The sequence below is a fragment of the Mugil cephalus genome, chromosome 1, assembly GCF_022458985.1.
Source record: "Mugil cephalus isolate CIBA_MC_2020 chromosome 1, CIBA_Mcephalus_1.1, whole genome shotgun sequence".
Lineage (NCBI taxonomy): Eukaryota > Metazoa > Chordata > Actinopteri > Mugiliformes > Mugilidae > Mugil > Mugil cephalus.
The window spans coordinates 34,067,506-34,090,845 of record NC_061770.1 but is presented as its reverse complement, the minus strand read 5'-3'; the positions used below and the strand labels follow the sequence as shown (position 1 = coordinate 34,090,845).

The window sequence follows — 23,340 nt, the reverse complement described above, 5'->3', positions numbered from 1 at the left end:
TGTGATTTATTTTAAACTGTGGATGTTTGTGCCTAAGCAAGTAAGACAAATCCATAATCTGTGTTTCTGTCCAACCTGCAGAATGGGATCACCCCCCTGCATGTGGCCTCTAAGCGCGGCAACACTAACATGGTTCGCTTGTTGCTGGACCGTGGCTCTCAGATTGACGCCAAAACAAGGGTGAGTATCGCAAAAAAACACAGGGAAACACAGAACCGTGTTGACCTGGTTCATGATGCAATTTGTATTTGAACCACGGGATGATAAAATAGCCCCTATTCCCTCCTCTTCCCTCCTCTTCACTTGTTCAGAACAATTTCTCCACGATTACACACTCGCTGTTTCTGGTGAAACACTCTCAGGTCAAATATTTCATCCACAGCAGCAGCAAAAAAAAAAAAAAGCCCCGCTGATGGTCATGTCCATTAGCTGATAACAGATGTGAACTGTCGTTGGTTTAATTGCAGCCAGTAGTTCACTGGATTATAGTCGGCATCACAGTGGATATCCTGACCTCTGCTCTGTTATTCGGTCGTGTGCCAGCTAGCAGGACGCTAACCTTTATTAGCTATTGATTCTGATTCTCACGTTAAATTGACACTCGGGTAAAATGCATTTCTCCATAAGAGCACTGACGTCATTTAATTAAGACCACCACTGTAATTTGGCATCTGGCTAAGTCAGGGTTAGCGTGTGATGAATGTCTTATAATAATAGAGTTTCTATGTGTTCTGTAGGATGGTCTGACTCCCCTACACTGTGCAGCTCGGAGTGGACACGATACAGCTGTGGAGCTGCTGCTGGAGCGAGGAGCTCCTCTCTTGGCCAGGACCAAGGTTTGTCACATGTTTTATGGTTAGGTGTTTGGACACTTGACGGATTTTAATCCTGTGCAACATGCCACAGTGGACACTGGATCTTAAATGTACCCCATTTCTTCTACTTTCCATTGCAACCTCCATGTCAGTGTTCTGCAACATTGACCTGCAGACACTCAAAGCCCCTGACTATTCCTTCACAGTGAATATATGACTCTAGATAATTGCCAGATCCGGAACAGCAATCAGCTCATAGGACAGAAAATACAGTGTAATTTGAAGCCGACATTAATCTGAAGTTGGCAAAGGGCAGAGAACTGCTCTCCCAGCACTGCATGATTTATTTTTATAGAGATGCACCCATCCAGACTGGGTAGCTGCCCAGCGCCGGAGCATTTCTTGTTGGCAGGAGTTGATAAATGGACTAAAGACGCTGCTGCTTTTAAAAGTAGCAGGACTGGAAATGTTCCCTTCTCACTCTACTGTGACACTACTCAGTCGAATGAACGAAACAGGATGCAAATAACGGTTATGCAGGTTATGATATATCCAAAAAACAAGCTGAAATTAGCGCAAATGGACTTGTAGATGTCTTGAAGATGTTTCGCCAATCATCCAAGTAGCTTTTTCAGTTCTACTCCCCACCAGTTGTTTACAACTAGAAGATGAAGCTACTTGGATGAAATGTCTTCAAGAAAAAAGTTCAGATTCCCTTGTTTCAGCTTGTTGTTTTTGTAGGATATAACATACAAATGAGCCAACTTTGGAGTTCTTGAAAAGCATAACTTCATTGAGAGGTAGACTGGCAGTTTCAAGCCTTATCACCACGGGATTCAGATCACACTATTACAAATTACTAGAGGTCTCCAGGTAAAACCAGTCACCTGCAAATAGGGCTTTAGTGCATAGGGTCTTGCTAAATATGTCAAACATCCGACCCCAATAGAAGCAAAGTTTTAAAGATACCTTAGTCAAAACCTTTGGTCACTTGGTTGTGGTTGATGTGGCAAACCTAAAGCTAAGAAAGTAGCCAACTATTCAGCCCTCTTTTAAACTCATATATAGCCGGTGCAGTGCAAAGTAAGATGAAAGGACGTTCCTCCAGGACCATAGAGCTGCACAAAGACATAGGACTAAGTACAACACAAGGGACTGAGCATGAAGTGCGTGTGTGCAGACAATCCAAAACAGTACGAACAGTGCAAACGGTGCAGATAGTGCAGACAACAGTGCCAACAGTGCAAGAACGAGAGACAGTGCTAAGACAAACAAAGCAAAATTAGCTAAGAAATATTTCGTGCAGCTTCTATGCAGCTTCTACTGCGAGAGACAGGATATTTGGGGGACGGTAAGTCTAAAGCAAAGTTTAATAGTTGATCAGACATACTCAGTTAAGTCATTGTCCTTATGAATGTCTTGATTAGTGCCGCATTGAGAAGCACACATGAGTTTTCTGTCAGTCATCATATACATCCTGATCTAAGCTAGTTTGTCTCCCTCAAACTAAAAGGGCCTTGTTTTGCTTTCACTTTCAGAACGGGCTGTCTCCTCTCCACATGGCGGCGCAGGGCGACCACGTCGAATGCGTCAAACACCTCTTACAACACAAGGCTCCCGTCGACGATGTCACTCTAGACTACCTGACAGCGCTACACGTGGCAGCTCACTGCGGTCACTACAGGGTCACCAAGCTCCTGCTGGACAAGAGGGCAAACCCCAACGCCAGGGCACTGGTACGACACAAAGAGACTGTTTAGGAACCAACATATGGGTCTAATAATCATTAAATGAACTGAAGGTCTTTAATATCACTTGTGCACCATATTTTTTCCACAGAATGGCTTCACTCCTCTGCACATAGCCTGTAAGAAGAACAGGGTGAAGGTGATGGAGCTGCTGGTCAAGTATGGAGCCTCCATCCAGGCCATTACAGAGGTGAGTCTTTTCTTAACAGCGACTAAGACTTAAGACTCATTTAAGGTACCACAGTACATAGATGGCATAATCCATGTATGAATCCTACGCTGGTGCGAGACATTTATAGTAGATTCTGGGCTGTTGCCATAGCTACGGTATCAAATTGACGTAGAAGCTTAAACCAGCTACTACTACTACTGTTGCCAACATACATATTTAATACCAGCATGTTCATATTATGTCACTACTCAAGTAATCTGAAGATATTCGGTGTACTTGAAGATACGTTTTTCCAAATGTAACTTTTCGCCAGGATGCTACAAAGACTTTCAGCTAAATTGTCAAGATGCTAACGTTTATGTGGTGTTGTTGAACAATAGCCACTACAGGTCTACAGGTCACTGTTCTTGGATAAAGTTTTGTGTAATAGTTAACAGGAGCTGTTTAAGTGTTCGTGTTCATTCACAAGTTAATGTTTCTTTCTTAAAAGCTAGAGTTTAACCAGGAAGTCGTGTCTTTTTCCGACATTTACTTTAGGAAAAATGTGTACATTAATAAAATATATAAAAGGTACAAAATAAAATATACAAAGGTAAGAATGTGTGCAAGTTACCTAATAAAGTTGTCATATTATTAAAGCATCTTCTTGAACTGACTGCTGCACTTTTAGAATACCACACTATACTACTACAATACCATGCAATGCCATTGTATTGCATGCGCCCAAGCCTTTAACTTACATTCTGTCCATGTGTCTCTACCTCCTCCTCCTCTGTGCAGTCTGGTCTGACTCCCATCCACGTAGCAGCCTTCATGGGTCACCTGAACATCGTCCTGCTCCTGCTGCAGAACGGAGCCTCGCCGGATGTCAGCAATATCGTGAGTGACGGGAAACGGATGCTGCATTCGCCATTAACAGTGTTGCTATACATTGTGTGTGTGTGTTGAGTTTAAGCATGTTAATGCTTTGTGAACAGCGTGGGGAAACTGCGTTACACATGGCAGCCAGGGCGGGTCAGGTGGAGGTGGTCCGATGTCTGCTGAGGAACGGAGCGATTGTGGACGCTCGGGCGCGGGTGAGAACGCTGTCATTTGTCCTGTTATTCCTCCTCACTTTTCTGACAACTTCGTAGTTTGAGCCGTCTGTTGTTCGTTCGCCTGCTTCAGGAGGACCAGACTCCGCTTCACATCGCGTCCCGTCTGGGAAAAACTGAGATCGTACAGCTGCTGCTGCAGCACATGGCCCACCCCGACGCTGCCACCACCAACGGCTACACCCCGCTTCACATCTCCGCCAGGGAGGGGCAGGTGGAGACAGCCTCAGTCCTGCTGGAGGCTGGAGCTTCGCACTCGCTGGCAACCAAGGTGAGTACAGGAGCTGATTGCTGTAAATGTTCTACACCTGATAGGTCTTTAGATTCCGCCTCCGCCTCCACCCGCTCACTCAAACGAGCCAGACAATAGCTACAGGTACAAGGCTTTAACATTAAGTTACCAAAGAAACACAATGGCACAGGGCTGCTCCCACCCAGACAATAGCCTCTTCACACTATATAAGCGCTACAGAGCAATCAAAGCTCGCACCTTTCAGACTCATGAACTGCTTCTATCCAGAGTCAATCAGTGAGCTAAATGCTTGCGAGCCTGGACGGCGCAATCTATGTCGTGAATATCAGGTATTAACAGGACAAGCTTCAAAAAAAGCTCAATCCTATATTTCTTACAGTGCCGCAATTGCAACATACTTACTCTGTAAGTCTCTCGGTCTCCAAACCACATTCTGGAAATGATGCCCAGGTGCATAAATCCACATTTGAACAGTCGTCAATTGTAGATTTATTTGGAAACCCAGCCTGTCTTAAATATCAGACGTGTCGCGATCGTGGTACCGGAGCGTTAGATAAAGAGGTCACGGTGTTACTGTATCTGCAGGCCTCTGTCTGGTTGACCCACTTCTGATGAATGATTGATGAGGCCGTAAAGCTGCTGCAGTTTCATCTGAATAGTGAACGCTCTCTAAGCGACTCCACATAATCACTGTTTACCTGACCTGGGGGGAGGGAGGACGGCGCTATCAAGATCTTCAGTCTGCACCCAGCCCAGGACAGACTAGCCCCTCTGGTTTGTGCAATATGATAAGAAGGGGGCGAGACAAAGCATTTTTGTGATGCAGCCTTCATCACGGTTCGTTGCTTCTGAAGCTTCTCTCCTTCCCTTGATGAGTCTCTCGCTGGCTTTTCTCCGGGGAGAAAGGGTGTGGCCGTCGCCACAGAAACCGAACCAGGGAAATTTGTCACGCCGTGGCGCGGGTGTAGCACCATCCATGTTTATAATAATCAATTCTTACTGTGCTCACAGTAAGGTTGTTTTCCACGCTCCGTCGTTCTCCTCCTCAGAGTTATTTTTGTCTTTTCTTCAACTATTACATCAGATGAATCCAGGCATTGACAAACAAAGGACTGCTCCCTCAATGGACAGGGCTTGGTCATAAACACATGGATCATGTGGTTTATGTCAGACCCTACCTCGGTATTTTAAAACGGTTAAAGTGCGCCCTCTGCTGGCCTCTATGCGAAATAGGAGTTTAAATTGCTTGGAATTGCATCAGCATGTCAGGAAGATGTTCTTTTTGTAATTGTTTTTATGACTTTTACAAAAAGATACTTGTAATGCATCCATGATATCAAAGAGACTTTTCATTTTGAGTCAAAATGAAGGCTATAGTTTAGAGCTTTAAACATCTTATGTGCATTTTCTTGAGAGAAAAAAGCCATAAATATTTAGAATAACTAGAAAAGCAAGCACAACCTAGCAGCAAGTTAGCTTTTTACACCCACAACATACTTAAAAACTAAAAATCAGACTGAGATTGTTGAAATCTAAATCTATAGTCTAGAAAGAAAGTTTGTCTGGGTTTGTCCCAGTGCTGCCTCACTTGGCTTCAGACTGCTGTGGATCTGGTCAAGCTGCCGTTTGATAACATTTTGTAGTGTATTTAATGTAGCTGTTCAGTACAGATGGACAAGACAACATGTTTAATTTGTAGATGCTTCGTCCAGTGTCCTTTGGATTCCCTAGAACTGAGAGCATCATAGGGATGTATTTCTGGAAGGCCTATAACAAAGTTTGAATAATCAGAGAAAAATGCATGACGTGCAGGTCTTAGTTGCTAGTTGCATGCACTTCTTTCCCCTTGTAAGCTGTTTTCTGGCCTACTCCTTTAAGTCATAATCTGCGTACCAACCTCTCCACACTGTAAAGGGCTTTAAAAACAATCCTTCAAAATGTCGGTGTCCCTCAAGGAGGACTATCAGTGCCACTTACTATTTGTTCTTTCACCTTTTAAGCCTCAAATCATCCATGTTTGTTGCATGAACTGGTTATGGGCAGGCCAACCTACTGGGTTTAGAAAATTAAAACTATCGTACGTTTGGACAGGTCAGGTCAAAGGACAAAGCAGCTTCTCCACTGAGTTATAAATAATTTACAGTATCATCGCATGCATTATTTATCTTTCTCCTCTCTTGAACTCTATCTGTCTCTTTTCTCTCTTAAACACACTGGAGGGTGCAGGTGCCATGTCCCAGCTGGCCGACATGCTGTTGCAGAGGATCAAAAGGATTTTAGGGACACGCCACTGCCTTTCTGAGATCATTCACTAGCGTCTACGCTACAGGCTATACACCTAAAAACCAAGCCGCCTCTCTAGGCAAATACATTAAGCCAGACATGTCTGCAGATATATTATGATTGTAGTATTGGTGTTCGGCGTAAGCAGTTAGTCTGCTCCCACCTACAACACGTAATTCAAGGTCGGGCATCTTAAAATAGCGCTACCGCGAAGCCTAGTGTGATTATAAATCTCCGCCTGGATAAAGTCAGTCAGCTGCATAAAATGGCAAGGTGCAATCGCTGATTGCTTTAATACATCTTATAAGCTTGTGACTCTGTTAAAAGCTCAGTTAAAGGACACTTTTTTCCACTGCAAACAGTTTGACATGTCTCGGAGGGACAGGCACAGGTGCTACTAGTATTATTCATGGTGGTTGAATTCCATTTAGCGGCTCTAGTTTCAGGCTAGTATTGGCTCAGCCTAGTTCACTGTTACTCTGCCATGGCAGTCATGACTTTTTCCCTACAATGTCCGAAAAGCTTTTCAGAAAGGCACCTGGACTTCATCCAAGTAGCTTCTTCAGTTCTAAGGGTTTGGTGGGAAGTTGAGGTTTAAATAGAAACATCTGTGAGTGGAGCCCATCACAAACTCGCGTGCTTAGGATTTTTGGATATAACATGACCTTGATAATAAAGAACCTTCATAGATTATTTCCTACAATGACAAATGTTGGGCTAAAATACACTACTGCAACTGAATAACGATGGAATACCACCTTGACGGTTACAGATGTACGATTTGTCCAGGACTAACTAACTAAAGCAGAAAATAGTCACCCCCAGTTTATAAGAAAATGCTGGAGCATGCCCACATTGCCAACTCTACCAGTACATTAACCGACTTCCCGAAGTCAGTATTGAAGAAATGTTCGAAAAAAAATTGTTGCGTTGGAAATTAATCATATTCTATTATTGGTCTAGTTTAATCATGAAAACAGATTAAACTGCTTTTTGTTCATGCCATAAAATACTACATTTCTAAAAAATGAAATGTGAATGAAGCTAAATTTTAAATCCGTATGTCTTTCTTTAGATTTTGAGTGTCTTCTCAGTGTCTTCTCTTTTGTCGTTTTCTCAACAGAAGGGTTTCACTCCCCTCCATGTGGCCTCTAAGTACGGAAGCCTGGATGTAGCCAAGCTCCTGCTGCAGCGTCGTGCTCCTCCTGATTCTGCTGGGAAGGTATGCATCTAAAAAAAAAAAATTTTTGTTTTTTGTTTTTTGTTTTTTTTAATGCTGTAAATTTAAATTCACGTAGTATTTTGATGGTTTTCTGTATTGAGGTTAAGTTGACTGCAGCAGCGCTGGTAAGCCTAGGTTTGGATAACACCGATTTATCCCAAAAAACTAAACAAATGCCTTCCCAGCGACCCTACCAGCTTTTGAAGTCTTATTATAACAATAATTCTCTTATAAATCCCTTCACAAAGTTAACACTTCTCATTAACTTTGTGTGTGCTGTTGTTACTGCTTTGGTGCTGCACTAACTGTTTAATCCACGTCCACTCACCATCCGTCCCCTTCCAGAACGGCCTCACCCCGCTCCATGTCGCAGCACACTATGATAACCAGAAGGTGGCGCTCTTGCTTTTGGATAAAGGGGCGTCGCCTCACACCATGGCCAAGGTGAGAGTCTGCAATGAACAGAGGAAGGGCTTAGGGTTCACACATGAGGATTGACGTATGATATGGCACAGACGACACTGGCACATCTGGGAATCTTGGTTTGTTAAATGGCTCCACCCCTTTTTGGAGGGAAAACAAAGAACACATAGACGGGTAAAAAGCATAAAACTTGGGGACATTCGCCTCCAGGGAGCTGTGTATGAGGTCATAAATCAAGCATCACAAGTGGCAGCCCACTGCTTGTGTAAATGGATGGATGGGTCAATTGCAGAGACAGAATTTACCCACAAGGTCACGTTTGAAACGTCTGCGCACTTGAAACTCACATGTCTAGAGTTCATTATATCAGATACTCACTCAGTTTTTCAGGTTAACACGGGTGTTGTCCTGTTTTTTTGAGTTGTACTCCAATGGTCCATTAATGGTCGAGAAACTTCAGACTGAAGGTGTGAACCGAAATGTAACCTCTCCATTAGTTTTTTACAATTAAACACAGATAGAGTCCAGTTGCCTGATGGATAATCTTCACACACAAACTAAATATGAAATCTCCAAAATGAAAATTATCTTAAAAGGTAACTGGAGAGTTTTGAGAAGATGTTTCACCATTCATCCGTAGCTTCTTCACAATCCACACAGTTAAACCAGTTTTTAAATGACCAACAGATACAATACCATGCTACTTGCACACGCATGTTATACCGTATACTTACTTCTCCATGTCCACCCAGGTCCCTTCAGTATTTTAGCATCAAGCTACTGTAATAACTCCACCACCATATGCCGATAAACCTGGAAAGCCATTACATTAGTTTGCTCTTTTTTGCCTTATTGTCAAAATTCCCATTGCAAGGAGAAAGGTCTAAGGTTTAACTTTAGAAAAAAGAATCGAGGTGGTGATGATGATGAAACTCACTCACTATAAATCTGCCAAGAAAATATGGTTTGAATCAGACAGGTAGGACAGGTGTTGCCCAGTTGTTGTTTTGTTGGCGAGCTGAAGTGATTTAAGAGGTCAGTGACTTTTGGTTTGTGCTGTCGGTTCTGTAATAGACATTTTTATTCTTGCTCAAGTTTTATAAAACATTTGGCCACTCTAGCTTCAGACTAGAGGAGACAGTGCCTTTTGTTGTCTCAGTTGCAGATGAATCCACATTTGATTCTCTTGTGACAGGACAATGAATGTGGCACTGAGTCACGATAAACTACAGTGTGTGTTTTCATGGTAATGGGGCATCATGTCAGCCAGTGCAACTGTAGAATGTCGTCAGCAGTTTTAGAGACAGAAATAGAGGAAGATATCCGACTGTCTTGGACACACAGAGCTTGTTATTTGGGATAAAGTCACTGTTGGCTCGATTTGTTGGCACTGAAAACAATACTAGCCAGCCTTCATATTTAAATGTTAGTCAGAAGTCTACCACAACATGCGATGCAAGCTGACTTCCAGCAGTAACACCGCTGTCCTTCCCCGCGTGTGAAACAGAACGGCTACACTCCCCTGCACATTGCGGCTAAGAAGAACCAGATGGAAATCGCCACGGTGCTGCTGCAGTACGGAGCAGAGACCAACATCCTGACCAAGCAGGGCGTCACTCCGCTCCATCTGGCCTCGCAGGAGGGTCACGCAGACATGGCCGCCCTTCTGATCACCAAGGGAGCCCAGGTCAACGTTCCCACCAAGGTACCGTATGAATGTCCTTTAACCATACGTAGCTATGCAGAGTAGGTTAGATAAGTTTCTCCAGGTTGAACACAAGGATTCAGAACATCCCAAAGTCTAAATATCTTTCATATTTAAATATTGTCAAAATAACAGGAGCTCAGGAGGTAGAGTGGTCGTCCAATAACCGAAAGGATTCTGTCAATTGTGTCCTTGAGCAAGACACTTAACCCACCTTGCTCCCAGTGTGACCTCCACTGGTGTATGAAGTGAGTGATGTTGTTGGTGGTCAGAGAGGCTGTAGGTGCAGATTGACAACCACGTTTCCATCAGTTTGCCACAGACTACTGAAGTAGTTTACCACCATCCGAGTGTGACTGTGTAAGTGGATGAATAATACATTCAATTGTAAGTGCTTTGAGCATCTAATGATAAAGCTCTATGTAAAAACCAACGCATTACTATAAAAAAATGCAATCTTAAGCGAACATGCATTTTTCTCTACGGTCTCATACTAGCTTCATTACTGTCCTGTGTGTGGTTCTCATGCAGAGTGGCCTGACTGCCCTCCATCTGGCAGCCCAGGAGGACAAAGTGGCTGTTGCCGAGATCCTAGCCAAGAACGGAGCCAACCTCGACCAACAGACCAAAGTATGACAATATTTTCATTCTCTCCGTACAGCTGATACCTAGTTCTATCCAGATATGCTTAATTCATCATTTTCCATAACAATATGTCGACAGTGTGGTATTTTTGTGTCATTTATGACTGAAGGAGTAAAACTGATTTGTTGTTGTTATTGTTTCACAGTTGGGCTACACCCCGCTAATTGTAGCATGTCACTACGGCAATGCCAAGATGGTCAATTTCCTGCTTCAGAACAAAGCTAGCGTCAACGCCAAAACCAAGGTACCGGAGCTTGTCAAGCTACAGCAGCTTCATGAGCAATTTATCACTCAGTACTCATCATCTTTCTAGATTAACTGTCACTTTTTTGTGTTAATTTTTTTCTGAACTGTTAACATGGTCAGTTTTACACACGTAATGTCTTAATATTTGAAGTTGTGTTAATGATTCAGCTTGACATTTTAATGTTGCCGTTTCCTCTCCAGAATGGATACACTCCCCTTCACCAAGCAGCCCAGCAGGGAAACACACACATCATTAATGTGCTCCTGCAGTACGGTGCCAAACCCAATGCAATCACTGTGGTGCGTAAACACACATTCGTGCACACAACCACACAAACATGCAGGGTAGGTGCAGCTACGCAAATGTTCTCTATTTCTTGTCCAGAATGGTAACACTGCGCTGGGCATTGCTCGGCGGCTGGGCTACATCTCCGTGGTGGACACGCTGAGGGTCGTCACTGAGGAGATCATTACGACCACGACGGTAAGTCAAACCCACCCAAAACATTTAGTAAACAGATACTTTTTAGGGCCACGCTACCTTGAATTCTACTTACTACTGACTCATTTATTTTCTGCCTGTAGTTCTTTATCCATTTTGTTGTATTAATCTAAGAGAAAAATTGAAAGAAAGCACTTCATTGTCTTGTGTACCAATGCTTAGATTTACATTCGGAGCTAAGTGCTTGATGTGGGCTACATTTAATGGCATCCTTTTCCTCTGTGCTGTCAGACCGTGACAGAGAAACACAAGCTGAACGTGCCAGAGACCATGACGGAAGTATTGGATGTATCTGATGAAGAGGGTGAGTCATGCTGCATGGTGGAGCGTGTCAACCCACATTCTAGCTCTCAAATGAGAACATCTCCCCCGTGGTACCTCAACCTCATGTTCAGTTAGATTTACTACATTGACTTTTTGTCTCACGACAAATCCCTTTCTTATTTATTTGCTCTGCCCAGAAGAGCTTATTAGTCAGTGTTTACACCCACTGTGCGCAACTAGTAACTCAGTTCATCAGCTAAAGAGCCAGATTCTTTTCTGTCGAGACCAAACATCTAAAAGAAGATGTAATATTAGACCAACATCCATCAGGCCGAGGTCACGGTTCAGATTTTCTATGAGGTAGTGAGTGACTTCGCTCTTCACCTACAGCATGGAAAACCATCGATGATGACGAAATGTCAGATGACCTGATGGACGAGGAAGGTATTCAGCATGGTGCAGACGTGTGAGGGCTTGGTGTGCATTGATTGTAGCAGGAGAGAGTTGCTGTGCATGACGAATGAGCCCGTAGCTATGGCCGTTTGGTGAGAAGTTACCTTACCAAAGGTTTCATGGTGTTAAGTAAGAAAGAGAGAGTCTGTATATTTGAAGGTGGAATAGTTCAGGACGAGCCCATTAGATGACTCAAGGAAGTACAGACTAATCCCACTTGAGGCAGGCTCAGCTGTACTAGCTTCATCAGGAGGCCTTAGAAATACAAGATTCATCCAATGTTATAGCCAAGAGGTTTTACGATAACTTTCAAGTACAACAGTGACCTACGAAGAGGAGCGGGTTAAGAAGAAGACATGATAAGGGAGTGAATTGTGTTTCTTATATCTTCTTACGGTCTTCCCTCTCCAGGTAGCCAGTATACTCTTGGCACCAGAACCTCTCTGTCTGACTACAGTATGTCTCTCAGTTGTTCTGCTGGCCCTATAGCATAATGCTTTCTGCCACACCTGGGCCAAATACAGTCAAAGAGTATAACTGCAGCTCCAGTATTCACCCTAGTAGCTTGCAGCTTCACTCTCCCCGTGCTGCTTTGCCATTGTTTTCATAAAAGTTTGTGACAGTGTCTTTAAATTTATAGAAGTATTGGGCTTTTTTTTTTTTTTTTGCTACGTTCTGTAAATAATTTTCTAGAGTCTAGAGTTTCCATACCATCTGTCTAAGTCTAACATTACTTTACTGGTGGTTAGCTTGGTTTAAGCTAATGAAAATTGGGAAAAATCTGATCTGTTTTTTTTTTTTGAATGACATCCAGTACTAAAACCAACTTGCTTAATTTATATCCGCCGAGCATATTGCCTTAAATAGCCATACTCACCACATCGGCACTAATCAGATGCGCTATACAGTTCAGATTGTAAACTTAACTCCTAACTCAAAGTCTGACATTAACACCCGAGTGTCTGCTATGATACTTTCTGTTTTTGTTTTGAATCTTCTGTGAATCTGAGAGTCTTCTTGTGTACACTACATCACATACGTTTTGGACCAGGTCATCCCGCCGCCAACACACCCCTGCTGTGAAGTCGCAGTGACAGCGGTAGAGCTTTGTCACTACGTTGCAGATAACTCCAGAGAAATGCTGCAGTAACATGCATTTGTTAGATATTAGTCGGTAGATGTAGAGAAGGAAAGATGGTGAGCTGATGTTTTGTACCGTCAATTAAAAAAAATATGAAGAAATTCTGTTGCATTCAAGAGCGCAAAGCTAAATGTTGCCAGTTTGTGAGTATGCATGTGATGACGTTGCTGGAAGCTGGAAGGTTTCTTTAGAAAGGAAAGAAAAACTGACTTGACCGACAAAGCAATGTCCTTCATATATATATATATATTAATAAAGATGGAGGTAAAATGATTATTTTGTCAAAATACTTGAATCTTGACCTTGGAAACTATAGTTACCTGAAGAGTGTTAGCATGAAAAGTTTCTTAGCAGCTGTTTCACTCATATGTCATGGTCATATTTTCATTTTTCTTCAGATACTTTTTGAGTACCAGAGTTGTTTAAAATGGATTTAAAGTTGACTCTGTACATTGGAAACTTTACTTGAAAGTCTAAAGCTTTAGAACAGCTACTAAATGAACCTTTTGATCAAACCGTTGTTGACTTATTCTAAGTATATTTGAGTTAGTATCCACAGGAAGCAAGAACACACAGTATGTAAACGCATATCCATCATTCAGAGACCACCTTAGTCACATTCTCGAAAATTTCGAAAAGTGCCTTCCTTCAAAATTTCACCTCCATCCTTCCTGCTCTTCCTCTCTCCTAAGGCGATGACACAATGACAGGCGATGGAGGGGAATATCTGAGGCCCGAGGACCTCAGGGAGCTGGGAGATGACTCCCTGCCAGGACAGTATCTGGACGGAATGAATTACCTCCGCTTCAGCCTGGAGGGCGGACGCACTGACAGGTACACCATCTCCTAATGAGCTACTTATTGGATGGCTTCATGTGGAAGTGAAAACTCTTTCTCTGTTCTGAAATAACATGTAACCAGTTATAATTTCTGTGTTTACGATACCTCTGTTTTAACCCTTACCTGTCTTATGAGTGACATTTTTTTATGGATGGTTGTTCTAATGTTACCATAAATCAGAAAACTAACAGCTTGTTTTTTGTATATGTGTGTGTTTCCGTGTATTTTGCAACCTCTCCTCTTCATATTTCATCGTTGGTCTCCCTTGTCATGACTCCATAGTCGAATGCAAAGGTATGTGCTGACTCTGGCCAGACATCTGGGCTTTTTAAAAATCCTCAGCACTACTGAAATAACCAGTTTAACTGACTTTCCTAGGGCTGGGTATTCAGCTCTTTTAAAGTCTAACCCTAACCCTTTTTTCTATCTAATATGGCTTCAGGGATTGAAATCTTGGTCACTTATACATGTGACGTGTGTCTGCTTCTCCATCTCCACAATTTCCCAATTGATTGTTTTGGATCAATAAAGATGCAACACATCGAGGAAAGGTTATCTGAAAAGATTTGGCGATAAAAAAAAACATTTGTAGGACTCCTCTTCTGCAAAATATCGACAAAACTTGGGACAAGTTTCAGTCGCCATTGTTTAAAGTGAAGCAGGAAGTAGAAACACATCCAACTGAAAAAAAAAAAAAAACAAACATAGCACTGACTAGTGTTTGGGTGGAGTTTTTACAGAGTGAGCCAGACTGACAAGCTCACAAGTATCAATGGCTCATACCCACGTAGGTTACGTACGTAGGTTATGGCGTCCACATCCCGCAGTACCTTAAATGAGCCTTTAGTCGACTCACTGGGACAGATTACAAAATAGTGGATGCACTAAACAGGAAACGGATATTTATTTATACCTGTACATGAGTAATTATAATGAATATAAGGAATCTCTGCCTGTTCCGTGGCTAAATGCAGCCTCAGCCTTAACCCTCTAAAAAGAGCAAAACCCAGCCCTAAACTACTACATTTAAATACATTAACTTCCCCTATGTGTCATTCATTCATGTCACAAGCTCCAAGGTGAGAAATTTAAAGAGTATGTTTACAGTTATAAAGTTTACAAACCAGAGCTCATCAATTTCCATTGGAATCTTTTACTGTCATAAACTCTGCTTGTTTCACTTTTTTTTTTTTTCAGTTCAGACAGGTCCTTCACCCCCACCCACCACGGCTACTACTCCCCTAAACATGAAGGCATGATGGACGAGATGCTCACCTGTCACCAGGTACAGTGCAGGGCCACAGTGATCTCTGTTGGATTAGATGATGTATTCTGTGGACAAAAAATGCTAATGGGAGATCTTGATTTTAGTCAGACTTTACAGTCAGTGTTATGTATTACAGGTTAACCAGTAAATTATATAATTGGGTATGAGATCATTTGGTGAGGTTGGATTTCACTCATAAATGTAAACATTTTTATTTAGCTTTGGTTGGATGTTATGTGAGAATATTGTTGGTTTGTTTTCTCCAAATCTGAGGTCGTTTGCTTGCTTCCAGGTTTCCACCCTCACCAGAGAGAACGAGAGGGATTCGTACCGGCTGAGTTGGGGCACAGACAACCTGGACAACGTGGCTTTATCCTCCAGCCCCATCCACTCCGGGTAGGTGCAGACACTCTGAAGGGAAATAACGCAAACTGCTTGAATAGTCTCATTATTATCACAAACGCTTCACACTTAGAACCAATTTACAAGGATCCTGATAATTTTTAGTATGTTGTACCGTTAAAGTCTTATATCTGCATCTCCTAGTGTAAATATTTTCCTCATTTATCACTTTTTACAACCCCAAAACGTTGAGCAACTTGACAAATTTTACACATGTCCTCTGGCCGCTGGCGAATATGCCCTTCATATGAGAAGATTTCAACATTTGGTGAAACCACTTTATTTGCTTTCTTTCTGAGATTAACATGAATGAATCAGGCACCCACGTGATCACTGAAGGCAGAATAAAGCAACCTCTGTATTTGATTGGCTGATGCACCCGGCCAGTTTCTCAGTGCATCCAGATGCAGGAGTGTTGCTGTTGTATTGTTGTTGTATGGCTGTAATTTTCAAAAATCTTAAATTAGACAAGTTGAATGTGCAGCCACTCTGAACAAACATCAGTATGTGACTGTATCAGGGGTATCACTGTTTGTAGATATGATATTAAACCATAGATTGTACAGAGGTGGACGATGGGACAGCTCCTCTAAAGTGAAGCCAAAGCAAGTGGAGCTCGCCCTGGTGGTTGGAGGCTGCAGTATAGATCATAAGCTAAAAGAAAAGAAGTAGAAAGACTATCGCTGTAAAGAGAGTTATACATGTCCTCATGTCGCATCACAGAAGTAACAAATTCCATTTACTTTGCCTTTTTCTACATTTCTGTTTCTATATTGTCTCAGACTTGCTCTCTCGGTTCTCTCTCTCTTTTTTCTTGACTTTTGACTCCTCACCGTCTGACGCGGTTGTTGTTTCTAGCCGTTCCTCTCCGTGCCCCGATCATGGAGACCACAGCAGGTGACCCTCTGCACCTTGGTTAAATTTATCCTCCCGCTCATCTTTTCATCGTTCTCTTGTGCCCCCCACTCACGGTGTGCTCTCCTGGATGGAGAGGTGTACACGGCACTACTGTCCTTGACGGACGCCGCCTCGCATGCTTTTGCTCCATCCTCCCTCGGGCCCACAACAAAGCCATTTCAATTTGACCCGAATACGTAATTTCCGCGGGGACAGGTCATGTGACCTTGCCTGGGTGAAGGAAAACTGTAAATTGTGGATATCTGGGCAAAAGGAGGCGGCGAAAGTTGAGGACGTGTCTGCTGATTTCATACAGTGTCTTGTGAATTGCGCATTTTCACTAACATGCCCACTATGATACCTTTGAGGATTTAAGTACAAAATAAGTGTTAACATGGACTGTTTTTGTGATTTCTGGTTGTGTTGCCGAGTTCAATAACCATGTGTCCTTACGTCTCTTCTCGTGTGAGTTTTAATAAAAACCTTCCTCTTCGTGTATTGAAGCCGAGGCGAGGCTGCACCGGATTTAGTTAAATTCACCTCATTTCACCTCGTCACATCCTGTCACTCTTTCATAGTGATGTGTGATCCACATGCACATTGGTCACTTTGCATGGGGAGTGAGGATAAACAGCTGTGCGTATGAGGTTGAAGATGTGTTGTCCATTCAGTGTTGAGAAAACAGACACCAGAATAAGTCCAACGTTGACCTATTTATACACCGGTCAGCCACAACATTGTGAGAAGTAAGTAACACTGACCATCTTGTCTTAATTCAGTGTTCTGCTGGGAAATTTTGGGGCCTGGTATTCACCCATATAGACCAGACCAGGCGCCCCCACCCCATAGTGGCCTCCAAATTCACTACATCCCAAACTAATGAAGTATCTTTGGGATGATCCACCATAGAGGACCCTCCCCTTAATCCATAGGTCCACACAAATATGTAAAACCTAAGAACTACTAGTTCTTTATTTGTTTTTTGACCTATGTTGGGAAACAGTCAAGTAGCTTCGGTGTCTTCGTTCTCATCGCTCAGTGGGCCTCGGCAATACGTGTTTTGTAACTTGTGCCGCCGTCTCCACGTCCCACCCTCAGCTTCCTGGTCAGCTTCATGGTGGACGCCAGGGGCGGAGCCATGCGCGGTTGCCGGCACAACGGCCTCCGCATCATCATCCCGCCCAGGAAGTGCAGCGCGCCGACGCGGGTGACCTGCCGACTGGTCAAGAGGCACCGCTTGGCCACCATGCCCCCTATGGTTGAGGGCGAGGGCCTGGCCAGCAGACTCATCGAGGTGGGGCCCTCTGGAGCCCAGTTCCTTGGGTAAGGCTGCGAGAACCAACGGTGAAAGGAAGGAAATGAATAAGTAGCTTCAGAAGCAGTAGATGTAAATATAGAGATATTGGCTTTATATACACTATTATCATTTTTATTATCATTTCTGTATTTGCATGATTTTATCTTGGAAATGTTAAATTTATAATTTTAAATTAAAACCATGATTTAAAAGGTGTTAATATTTGTTAAAGATGCATCTCTAATCTAATAGAGATGATTATAAGAGACAGACAGGGAGAAGAGGTAACCCTCTCTCTAATGCCAGTCCATTGACGTTGCTTTTAAACGAGACAGCTTACAACTCGCTGCCCCCCCTTTTTTTATTTTTTATTTCAGTTTAATTTCTGCCCCCGCACCAGCCTCTGCCTTACTAAAACTGTTTCCAGATCTGCTCTCGCTTTCTCCCAGCGCCAGGGATTTGCCAGTCTTTGCTCTTCAGCATGCCCTGTTTCTTTCATGAAAGCTGGAGTCTAACTCTTTTTAACCTTTCTCCCTAACCCTAAATGAAACAGCTTTTCTGATTAACTCACACCTGCAGTGTATCGCACCATGATTGGTTTGATATGTGGCCTCGAAATCTACCATTTTCTGGTCATGTAAACAGGGACTGTGGTGTTTTTCCACTACACACTGTATGAGTTCTGGCCTTATGTCACTCATGAAAAAAAAATTATTAATCTATCATCCATCCACCTGTATGATGGAAATAATGCTTGAATGTGAATAATATATCCAGTAATGCATGTAACACAAAAGTTTAGAGACACCTTCTCATTGAATTGAATAAGAAGTTGTCTCCAAACTTTTGACTAATCATGTATATTCAAATTAATAGTAATAGAAATACATAATGATACAATATATGACCTAAAATGCATTTGCAAATAGAATTTTTATATTTCTGATATATATATATATTTTCCAGATATGAATTGATAACTTGTTAATATTAGAGAATTTTTACATATTAAAAAAAAAAGCATTGCAAATCACATTCTAGTTACTTTTAAATAAAAACAACAGCCTGCTGTACTGTGAAAAAGAAGCAGGAAGATTTAACTTTTCACAATGATGCGTTTTTTTAATAACAAATGTGCAGTTATTTCACAAATATGTCTGGGCGTATGATGTATTTTGTATGTGTCTATACACATGATTATTTATTTCACAATTTTGTATCAATTAATGAATTGGGTTTTGCACACGTTTGAACAAACAAAAAAAAGAGGCACGTCAGTTATTTCTATTTTACACCAAGTCAAAAGAAAATTGTGTGTGCTCTTTCTTCCTCACTGCTGCTTATGGACGCTTGGTTGATCACACAGTAAACTTCACCTACCCACTGCCCCTCCCCCTCTTAATGAGGGAGAGAGTTTGGTTAGCAGAATCCTCCAGCTTGGCCCGCCGGGGACAAAATTCCTTGGGTACGATGGAATAAAATCTACGGTTTTACATATTAAACAATCCATGGATGCCCTCGTCAGTATTTTGCCTCTCCGAACCATTCCACTCCATGTTTTTATTGTGTTGTCATGCTTGCACTATCCCCCCGTATCTCACGTCATCTGTACTTATGACCCGCTAGAAGTGGTTTTTCTCCTCTTTGACCCTTCTTACTGCTTTGCCTTTTCCCTTTCTGTGTCGACGTCTTCATGCTTCCTGTCTACCTACTGAATATGTGCTATGTTTCTGTGAAATTTAAATGGTTGTGTGGCCTGTGTTCACCAGATATTTTCCCAAATCGTTGGTGCAACTAGTTCTAAATCAAAAATGGGAATCAAGCTCAGATTCCTGACAAGTATACTAGCTCTTAACCATTTTTAAAAGTTGATTGCAAATCATAAACTCTACATCTATTTTTTTTGTACCAACTGAACCAAAATTAGCAACAACTGTGTAATCATATTTAACAAACTCTAAAAGACTATTCTGCTGTGGACCAATCAAAATGTGAATGAAGTCTTTAAAGTGAAGTTTTTCTTTTTAAAAAAGCTGAGAACAACTGTTATTGTCTGCTGTCAGGCCAAAGAACCCTCTAAATGTCACATGAAAGTACCAGTCGTTGTGTTTGTCAGCATGCGTCTTGTAGATATGTGTTGTAGCTAGCCTGGCGTTGTGCACACCTGGTAAGTACAACATGTAAATTGAACAATAAACTGGACAACAATACACAATCATGATGATTTGCTATAGTTTACAAAAATACCAAAAATGACATTTACAACTGGACAAAGAAGTAATCTTTTAAAATACTTCTTCTCTCTACTTTCCACTAGTATTAAGACTCATGGGGTTAAATGCTTTTGCTTGTAGTTTGCTGTATTCAGATTGCAATTTTACATGAATGATCAAAGTCAATAGCTAGCCATAACCCTAGCCCTAGCCCCAATCCTCGTGATAAAACTGTATAGATATGAAGTAAATAGCTTAATTAGAACATTACTGCATGACACACTTAGAGACGTTTGATTGGCTGAGGAAGACAGATTATTTAGCATGCCCAAAATTGGTCTTGTAGCAGAAAACAAGGAAACCTGTTTTTTTTTGCCACTGATTCTGAGATTAATTGCAACTAAAATGTATGTTTATAAACAATGCAAACAACATAAAATGCAACAAAAAACAAAACTGTTAGGTGTCAGGTGGAACCATAGATAAACGTATGATGGAAAAACAAGGATTGCTGTGATTATGTCCTAACAAATATTTAAAGGGAATGGAAACACATAAGACATGAAAATATAAAGTTCATCCCGTATACTCCCTTTGGCCAAGAAAAAGAAAATAAAGGTACCAATAGTGGTAGTTGTGACATAATGCCCAAACAGTATATTTCCACTTCTTGACTCACACTAACTGCCCTCTACCCTTCCAGTCCCGTGATCGTGGAGATCCCCCACTTTGCCGCCCTACGAGGGAAGGAACGAGAGCTGGTGATCCTCAGAAGCGAGACAGGCGAGAGCTGGAAGGAGCACCACTGTGAACACACCCAGGAGGAACTCAACCAGATACTCAACGGCATGGACGAGGGTCAGTTACTGAAAAACAAACAATAAAACAAAACATCCTAACACAGCTGGCCCTGATGCATGACCCTATCTGCCCCTTTCTCCAGAGCTGGATACGCCTGAGGAACTGGAGAGGAAACGCATTTGCCGCATCATTACCAGAGATTTCCCCCAATATTTTGCGGTTGTGTCACGCGTCAAGCAAGATAGTCATCTGATTGGTCCTGAAGGAGGCATTTTAAGTAGCACGGTTGTGCCGCAAGTACAGGCAGTGTTTCCCGAGGGAGCTCTCACTAAGAGGATCAGGGTCGGACTGCAGGTAACTTACTTTTATAAATGCATTTTAGCTGTTTGGTTGTGTTTCTCTTGTCATAGCATACTGTAAGAGATTGTGGTGATCTCATAGATTGTTTTGTGCTTGAACATTTATCTTTGTGAAGGTTTAGATGGTCATCGCTGTTTCACACCAAACTCATTGTACTCTACAGGTGTCCAGAATGTGTATGAAACTACCTCTGCTGTTGATCTTCATTTAGAAAAACTGGTCTTAACTCAAGCAAGAATTCCCTGAACTAAAGTTGTGCTCTACTTTTGCAGGCCCAACCAGTGAATATAGACGTGGTGAGGAAGATGCTAGGGAACAAAGCCACCTTCAGCCCCATTGTCACCCTGGAGCCCCGCCGAAGAAAGTTTCATAAACCCATCACCATGACCATCCCTGTACCCAAGAGCAACTCTGACCCAGGCCTCAACGGTTTTGCCGGGGACACGCCCACCTTACGACTACTCTGTAGCATCACCGGTTAGAGGACACTCACAAATACTCAGAGAAATCTGTGCAAACCTTACTCTTAATCTGCACGCTTATTTTCTAAAATTTTACAATTTCAACATGTGTGCAGGTGGAACAACGCCAGCCCAGTGGGAGGATATAACAGGGACCACTCCGTTAACATTCATCAATGACTGTGTCTCCTTTACTACGAATGTTTCTGCCAGGTAAAAGAGCCAACTGGGGCACATTTAATGTTTTTTTTCACTAAGTGACTCAGATGCAGCAGCAATAAAATGCCTAACTCCTCTTTTTGATTTTTTTTACCCTTCCCATATCCAGGTTCTGGCTCATAGACTGTCGACAAGTCCAGGAGTCCGTCAACTTCTCCACTCAGGTCTACCGAGAGATCATCTGTGTCCCTTACATGGCCAAGTTTGTAATATTTGCCAAGACACACGACCCCATAGAGGCCCGCCTGCGCTGCTTCTGCATGACTGACGACAAGATTGACAAAACTCTGGAACAGCAGGAAAATTTCACGGAGGTGGCCCGCAGCCGAGACGTAGAGGTGAGAATGAGTGGAGTAGGAAATGTCACACCAAACTGACGCCATGATGGCAGCCCACTGTTAAAGGCTACCTAAGGATGGAGTTATTGTGTGTGCCCGTAGCCTACATCACTTTTAAAAAGAATCACCTTGAGAAAGAAAGGATTTGGATGAAGGCTCCAGTCCTCAAATGGCACACTTAGTTTCTTACGTCAGGGTCTTATATAGCAGACGAATATCCAAACTTTTTAATGCACAGTGGTTGGTTAATGGGTTTTGGAGAATGAAGTAGATTTGTTTTTTAACACGACTGCATACAAGAACAAAAGTGGGACCAGGGGGGAGCCTTGTGGAACACCACATATAAGGACTAGTCAGCTGTAGTCAACTCAATACTTATTAGAATTTGAGTCTCGTAACGACATTTGGTGATGCTATGAAACTATTTAGACTCTGTACCCATCCGCTTGTTACTCTTCTCAGGTCCTGGAAGGAAAACCTATCTATGCAGACTGCTTCGGAAACCTTGTCCCCCTCACCAAAAGTGGCCAGCATCATCTCTTCAGCTTCTTTGCCTTTAAGGAGAACAGACTAGCACTCTTTATCAAAGTGAGTGCCGGTCATTTCACACGAGTATTAGAGTTTGTTTTTTTCCTGATGACCAGCTCACTAATGGTGAATTGACTGGCTTTCTTTTCTGTTCTTTTAGATCCGAGACAACACTCAGGAGCCATGTGGCCGGCTGTCGTTTATGAAAGAACCCAGGAATTACAGGTCACTTACGCAAAATGCCATATGCAACCTCAACATCACGCTCCCATCTTACTGTAAGGTAAGGTCGCGACACAAAGTTGACATAAGCACTGTACTTAAATATCTGCTTGCTTGTACACTGGACCATGCTGCAATTCTGTTTCCTCTTTCCCTCTAATATGCATACTAATCTTCCACATGTCAGTAACTGTGTTATTAGAAATGATTTTTATATTCTTAAATACCAAGTAGCAAATTATACCAACGATAAAAATTGAAATATTTGCTGTCTGGTGTTTCTTCTTTACTGCTGAAATTACTCACTCTGTATACCAAGTTTTAAGTTGTACTAGTCATTTGTACTACTTTGTAACACTGTGCCAAAGCGTCAAGATATCCACAACCTTTTCCTAGTGCAATGTTAAACATCATAAACACTTTGACTTTCCCCAGAGTTGCACTGACTGGTTTTTGTCTTTGTCGCTATGGTAACCATACATTTTCCCATCGTCTTTTTTGCCCCCTCTAATGTCGCTGTCGTCTCTAT

General features: G+C 42.2%; 1 protein-coding gene across 32 annotated transcripts in view; it reads left to right on the top strand.

Moving 5' to 3' along the window:
• The window catches only part of ank2b (ankyrin 2b, neuronal), a 162,230-nt gene that overhangs the window by 111,395 nt on the left and 27,495 nt on the right, over positions 1-23,340 (top strand). For 19 of the 32 annotated variants that reach the window (XM_047601090.1, XM_047601080.1, XM_047601142.1 and 16 more), the window contains 30 exons: positions 82-180; positions 738-836; positions 2,354-2,551; positions 2,655-2,753; positions 3,516-3,614; positions 3,713-3,811; positions 3,903-4,100; positions 7,489-7,587; positions 7,933-8,031; positions 9,518-9,715; positions 10,247-10,345; positions 10,506-10,604; positions 10,808-10,906; positions 10,992-11,090; positions 11,340-11,412; positions 11,763-11,816; positions 13,659-13,800; positions 14,089-14,100; positions 15,004-15,091; positions 15,366-15,469; positions 16,334-16,372; positions 17,471-17,695; positions 19,036-19,134; positions 20,586-20,740; positions 20,826-21,037; positions 21,316-21,520; positions 21,621-21,717; positions 21,833-22,061; positions 22,524-22,649; positions 22,750-22,872. In XM_047601090.1, the coding sequence (XP_047457046.1) occupies positions 82-180; positions 738-836; positions 2,354-2,551; positions 2,655-2,753; positions 3,516-3,614; positions 3,713-3,811; positions 3,903-4,100; positions 7,489-7,587; positions 7,933-8,031; positions 9,518-9,715; positions 10,247-10,345; positions 10,506-10,604; positions 10,808-10,906; positions 10,992-11,090; positions 11,340-11,412; positions 11,763-11,816; positions 13,659-13,800; positions 14,089-14,100; positions 15,004-15,091; positions 15,366-15,469; positions 16,334-16,372; positions 17,471-17,695; positions 19,036-19,134; positions 20,586-20,740; positions 20,826-21,037; positions 21,316-21,520; positions 21,621-21,717; positions 21,833-22,061; positions 22,524-22,649; positions 22,750-22,872 (3,666 nt within the window). The remainder of the gene's footprint in view (positions 1-81; positions 181-737; positions 837-2,353; positions 2,552-2,654; positions 2,754-3,515; positions 3,615-3,712; positions 3,812-3,902; positions 4,101-7,488; positions 7,588-7,932; positions 8,032-9,517; positions 9,716-10,246; positions 10,346-10,505; positions 10,605-10,807; positions 10,907-10,991; positions 11,091-11,339; positions 11,413-11,762; positions 11,817-13,658; positions 13,801-14,088; positions 14,101-15,003; positions 15,092-15,365; positions 15,470-16,333; positions 16,373-17,470; positions 17,696-19,035; positions 19,135-20,585; positions 20,741-20,825; positions 21,038-21,315; positions 21,521-21,620; positions 21,718-21,832; positions 22,062-22,523; positions 22,650-22,749; positions 22,873-23,340) is intronic. The other 13 variants (XM_047601116.1, XM_047601099.1, XM_047601072.1 and 10 more) reach the window with 11 other exon arrangements.